The 6,402-nt window shown below is 42.2% G+C and overlaps 1 protein-coding gene across 2 annotated transcripts in view; it reads right to left on the bottom strand.

The window, feature by feature from the left end:
• Nucleotides 1-5,326, bottom strand: part of Steap1 (STEAP family member 1) — a 17,444-nt gene extending 12,118 nt beyond the window's left edge. Inside the window, exons 1-2 of one of the 2 annotated variants that reach the window (XM_031379976.1) lie at nt 5,245-5,326; nt 1,137-1,251 (exon numbers count right to left, since the gene is read on the bottom strand). In XM_031379976.1, coding sequence (XP_031235836.1) covers nt 1,137-1,220 — 84 coding nt within the window. In that variant the 5' untranslated portion in view covers nt 1,221-1,251; nt 5,245-5,326. Of the gene's footprint in view, nt 1-1,136; nt 1,252-4,989; nt 5,054-5,244 lie in introns of those variants that run through there. The other variant, XM_031379977.1, reaches the window with a different exon arrangement.
• Between the last annotated feature and the right edge of the window lie 1,076 nt (nt 5,327-6,402).

Below are 6,402 nucleotides of genomic sequence, written 5' to 3' on the forward strand. Positions count from 1 at the left end.
AAAAAAAAAAAAAAAAAGCTCTTTAGCTAACTAGTGAATTCCTGTGGCCACAACCTGCTTCCCGGGAGGTTAGTACTTCCCCGTCCACCATGTTTTTTGCTAGTCAGTAATTCAAAAGAAAGTGTGTTGAATAGTTTGTTGTTTCCACAAGGGATAAGCAGAAATAAAATTTTTAAAAACTCAAGTGAAGAGCACAGAGTGTTTCCGAGAGCGTTCCTTTCGGAACCACTTGCTTCTTAAGTCTTCGTTGTCATAGCTGCAAGTGTGCTTAGGACAAGCTTCCGTTGCTGTTCCATGCATGCCCAGGCTCTCCTGCTCATCTCACACAGAACTAACCCACACAGTACTCCACAGTGGCCAGTATCCAAGGATGACCTGCCTCTCTTCCCACCTGACATAAATCATTCTATCCAAAGTCTTTCTAGTTACGCCACCCAGAACGGAAACAGCTCTGTAATTCCCACACGTTAACACAGCCCGAGGTGAACCGGCTGAGAACAGTTTTCTGGCTAAAAGTTATGATATAGTGAGTAAGAGAGCTAAGTTGAAAAGTGAAAAGCATTTTGTTTTATGGGGTATATAGTTCTGATTCTCAGAACTGCATTTTAAATATTTTATAAAGGTAAGTGTTTGGAACCAAAAATTCCTGCCACTTTTTAAATGATGTAGCAAGAAACATTTAATCCTGCTATTGACCAAAAGTGAATTCTGCACAGTTTATTTGGCTAAACAGTGAGTCACCGTTTCCTTGTTGGACTCTCTGGTAAGCTGCCATAAGGCCTATGAAAATGCTTACAAAACTGCTGTTATGCAGACCATCACGACTTTCATTTTTAAACTTAGAAGCACAGGTGTTAGAAAGGACTAAAGGGGCTCTGAAGATGGTCTGGTCCAGTTCATTCACTTCATACAGAAATGTAAGACCCAGGGTTTTCAGGGACCCATGGAAGGTTTTTCAGCTAAGCCCCGATAATTGGTCAAGTCACCTCAATTATACCACACAGCTTCAGCTACAGGCATCTGAGCACAGAGATCAGCAGATTAGAACGGAATGCCTTTCCCAACACTGGTAGGTTCAGAATACACTTGAAGTATGTATAGATTTTAATTATTAGCTATTATAGTCATTATTTTACCGAGTAACTGTCATCTTCCAGGTTCCCCGTAGGCTTCATTTTCCAAAGTTCTTCTGTGTTTGTAATATCTTTACTGATCTCCATGACTGCTATAAAATAGTATGGCTTCAGCCACCTAGAAAAATAAAAATAAAGACTGTTCCATTTATGATACTATTATTTTGTTGTTGTCTTTTGAGACGGTGCTTTTCTTCTTTATGTATCCCTGGCTGTCCTGGACTTCACTCTGTAGACCAGACTGGCTTCAAAATCAGATATCTCCTGGCCTCTGCCTCTTGAGTTCTGGAATTAAAGGCATGAACCACCATTGTCTAGCTACAATACTTTTGTTTGATGGAGCAATAATATAAATATGAAGTACTTATTCACTTGAGAACTAGAGCAGAAAAACACAATTAAGATTCAAATAGTGAATAATCTACGTATTTAGAAAACCTTCAACTAGTTCACTAATGTCAACTATTTGTTCAATGGACGATCTATTATTTATATAAAGAATTAGCTGTTACTCTTCTCTTAGGAAGATTTTACTCCAGTTCTCAGTTGGACAAAGGTCTGCTTCCCTTAAAGGTAAACAGAATTAGCAATGCATTTCTCAGTTTGGGGAAATGATGCTATCTATCATCAAGGCTTGAGGTAGCTGATAGAGAACTTCAGGAAGATATGTTTCCTAGGTTTCCAGGGTTAAAGATGGAATCTGAAACAATAATTAACTGGCTTGTATGTTGAAACGTCCCTGAAGATAGTAATCAGAAGAGATACAATTATTAAGGTGAATTCGAGTAGTTGCCTCAAAGGCCAAAAGGCTGCATTGCCAGGCAGAGTCTCCTTTGGGCAAGTCCTGTTGGTAAAAATGGCTGCTCATCTGTTTCCAGTGGGGTATTGAGTTGTGTCCAGTCACTTTCTTAGTCAACCCTGTGGAGAGGAGCTTGTTAAAAAAAATTTCCCCAAACAAAGAAAATTATTCCTTAACAGCTTTCATAGAGCCTAATCCAGCCCTGGCTTCACATATCTTATGCAGGACAAACAGGATGTCTCCATTGTTTTCAATGAGCTCTAAATTCACTTCTAGAAGATTATACTTCCACTTTGTACCTTGTCCAATGTAAGAGAAAAACAAGTTAAACATACAACAGTTAGGTTGCTGGAAAATATTCCAAATACTTTGGGATTTTGGACCACCTGTTGATGCCTTATTAAGTGGAGAATTATTTTCAGAAGTAGATTGTAATACTTAGAATATTTCCAAGTTTTAAAGGCCAGCCTTTCCCTAACAGCAGTATTTTTTTTTCTTACTAAGGTGCTCTGGGAATTCTAGAATCACCTATCTTGAAACATTCAGGAGGAGACTTTAGGTTGAGCATCTCTATGTTGAGCATCCCTCATGTGAAAACACACAAAGCTGAAATGCTCCCAAGTGCAAAACTGAAGTCTTGGCCTAGGAACACACATGGACCTCATATGATGGTTTGCACGGAAACTTCAGGCATAGTAAATACATTCTCATTGTACATTTTTTTAGAGAGGGTCTCAGTCCTTGCTGACCTGGAACTTGCTATGTACAGCAGACCTCAAACTCGGAGATCCACTTGTCTCTGCCTCCTGAGTGCTGGGATTAAAAACATGGACCACCAGATCTGACAGTAACTGCACTATATAAAATCATCTGCAGGCTAAGTATATGCATATGAAGTATAAATGAAACCCGAATGAGCTTCCTGTTTAAACTTTCATCTTATCTGCAAGATATCTTATTGTGCTTATATAAATTATTATATTTGTATGTAACATCTGTGTGTTTAAAAAAGCCTACCACACAATATTTTTGGTTCTATTTTTTTTTTTTTTGGAATGTAGGATACACAAATCTGGATTTACTGTTTTGTTTGGGCCATGTAACAGCTACCCTTTGGTTATAGAAACAGGCAGATGACACAGGTTTGGCCATCCAGAGTTAATTCTTTTGATCACGCTGAGTAGCTTAGGGATGACAGGCAAATCTAGTTGGCAAATTACAGCCCTCTTCTGACATCATCTCTAGTGGAAGAAAATGAAGAGCTACCCTTACCATGTCTGCTCAGTTAGGATGGTATAAAACTACCATGCCACCCCATTAGGATGGTATAAAACTACCATGCCACCCTGTGGGAGTCAGAAGATGTCCTCATGTGAACATGAGAAATCAAACACAGAAAAGCCAAACAAGAAATCAAGAAGGACAGTGACAAATCCTGCTGGCAATAGTTGAAACACCTGAGGCCAGGTCACTTCTTACTCAATTACATAGTTAATACCCTTCTCTTGTTTGTTTGAGTTTGAGTTGTGTGTTGACCATTGCTATTTGAAAGACGTCTGGATAGTCTTTGCCATTCAACAAGCTCTTTCAAGGCCAGTTACTACATAGACATTAAAGAGGAAAAAGAGAACGAGATTTCAAGCCTGCCCACGAGGGGCTAACAGTCTGTCTTCAAAATGCATTATTCCATGCCATTTGCTGACTTTAACTAATATTCTAAAGTGAGTAGGTTGGTATGGGGTATCTAGGAATAGGGTAGCATGCATTGAAATAAAGTATAGGAAACAGTTTGCTAAGTTTAGAGTGTACGTTAAGTCTGGTGATTCTCGATGGTAAACACACTGATGCATAAATCTGTAGCCGTTCACTGTTAATTCATTAACCACACTGAACAATGGTGGCGAAATACAAAGTTAAACGATAGGTCTGTTCTCAAAGACCTTTTAGTTTAGGACAGGTAAACACTCCAGTAAGAACTGTGTGGTGATGCCATGCATCTTAAAGGATAATAGTTAATAGACAAATGGTGGCTCCGGAAAGGAAGCAGAGAAAATGGATGAGAACTCCTTTTTATACTCAGGCCTGTGGCCTGCAGCCAGTTGTTGGTGCTTGCTGACAGACAGCCACTGCAGAGAGATTCTGGGTGGAAGACCAGAGTGGTCGGGAAGAGATGCCCAGCCGTTTGTTTGCATGGTACCATGCTGAGGAGCATTGCTAAGGAAAAGAACCAAAGCCAGTAAGGGTGATGGTTGACTGTATGCCCGGAACCAGGAAAACAAGGTATCAGTTAAATAAAGCATGCCCCCTTCCACCAGACATTAGCTAAACCTATAACTGAACTTCTACAGTAGAGAAGGTTTCATCAGGCTGCCCAGCAAACCCAGCAGGAAACAACAGAGTGCAGAGACATCAAGAACTCCAGGATTTGAACCAACACTTCCCCAGCTTTCTTCCCCGTTAAACAGTGACTTCTCTTTTGCTGGATTAGGATGGCTGGCTTGCTGTTCCTGCTAAATATTGACACAGCCCAACAAACTCATGTTTATGGGCAGGAGTTTAGAATCCAAGAAACCTAATGACTGGAACACATTGTGGGTTGCACTGCATGTCTCATGAGTCTTTCAAATGTATTTTTGCTTTGCCACAGTTAATTATTGGAAGAGGAGAAGGTGTTCTACACAGTGCTGTTTCTTAAAGCTTTACATCCCCAAGTGCTTAACATTAGTACTAAATACATTCCCTTGATTTAATATCGACATGTGGACGTATCCCCCACCTCAACGGAAAAGCGTAACCAAATTTGAAGTGGACTTAAATTCTTGGTCTACAAATGCCTGTTAGTTGCTTTCACCAGAGTGCCTTATTTAAAAGCTCTGACTATTTTGGAGGAAAACCTGAATCCTACTCAGCTCCCGAAAGAGTAGGACCGGTGTTCCAAGCACTTAAAAAAAAAAAAAAATTCCACTGACTAAGAAACCAGTCCAAACAGCTCGACGAGGTACCAGCCATTCATCCAGCGAGGCAAACTTGCGGAAACTGCCAAGTTGGCAAACTTACCGGGGGAACCCAACCTGACTGCGGAGTTGACCAGCACTCTTGAGTTCTAGCGCCCTGACCACGGAGACCAGCTCCCCGCGGGGCTCGCCGAGAGCCGCGAGGGGCCGAAGGGGCGCTCAGAGCTGCGCTGCCCGGAGCACCGCCGCCCGCTCGCCCGCTCCGGAGACCCGTCGCGCCCCTCGCCGGCCCGCAGCAGATTTGCGGGGCCCGCGGAGGCGGGGAGCAAGTGGCCAGCTAAGGAGACTCGGGACTCACCCGCTTCTCCGTGGGACCCGATGCGCTCGCTGCCCGGATTCCCGGTCCCACGAGGAGCCTGATTCTCTCTGCCGAGCACAGCCCACTCCGCAGACCCCGCCCCCCGGCCGCCGCGAGCACAGCGCCCCCTGCCGGCAACCGGCTCCTGCGCACACCCAGGATGGCTGCAGTGGCGTTGGGAGGGGCGTCGCCGGTGGCGAATCTTTCACTGTGCAAGGGGATCCAGAGTCACTTGGAGGGCTCACTGGAAACCGACTGACTCCTGGGACTTGTTTCATTACGGGATCAGGTCTGGATGAAATCTGCAGACCTGTTGCCGGGTGACACCGTAGTGATCACACTTGGAGATCGACGGCTCTGTAGCTAATACTCCCTCGGCGGTGTAGCGCTTTTCCAACAGAGCAGTTTCTCAGAGAACTAGCTGTTAGCACAAAGAATGAATCTGAGTTTGTGAGTGACTTTTACACCGGATTTACTCCTTCCTACCTCACCTTCCAATCTCGTCTATTAACTACAGCTTCCTGGAGCAGCTAAGCATTACAGCTAAGCATTACGAGGAAAAAAGAAAAGAAGAAGAAGAAGAAGAAGAAGAAGAAGAAGAAGAAGAAGAAGAAGAAGAAGAAGAAGAAGAAGAAGAAGAAGAAGAAGAAGAAGAAGAAGAAGAAGAAGAAGAAGAAGAAGAAGAAGAAGAAGAAGAAAAAAGAAAAAGTTGCCATCAATATGTGATAAATTCAGAAAGAGAAAGTGTTAGCGGAGAATCGACTCTGAAATGGAGGCCGACTCAGTAATTACTGACTGAGATCTCAATTACAGCATCTCAGGAATTTCATGCAGAGCATTCCCAGACTAGTCTGATTCGGAAATGCAAAGAAAAACAAACTCTTGACAACATTTTCTGTGATTATCCTTTTTTCACAGGGCAGCAAGCACTGAGTTTTATTATTATTATTATTATTATTATTATTATTATTATTATTATTATTATTTCATTTCATTTCATTTTATGTTTTTGAGACAGGGTCTGTCTCACCATGAGCTTTGGCTGGCTTGGAACTCTCTTTTTCTTTCTTTCCTTCTTTCTTTCTTTCTTCCTTTCTTTCTTTCTCCCTTTCTTCCTTTCTCTACTTATTATAGGTATATGAATGAATATTATGATAC

Source organism: Mastomys coucha, unplaced genomic scaffold (assembly GCF_008632895.1).
Source record: "Mastomys coucha isolate ucsf_1 unplaced genomic scaffold, UCSF_Mcou_1 pScaffold19, whole genome shotgun sequence".
Classification (NCBI taxonomy): domain Eukaryota; kingdom Metazoa; phylum Chordata; class Mammalia; order Rodentia; family Muridae; genus Mastomys; species Mastomys coucha.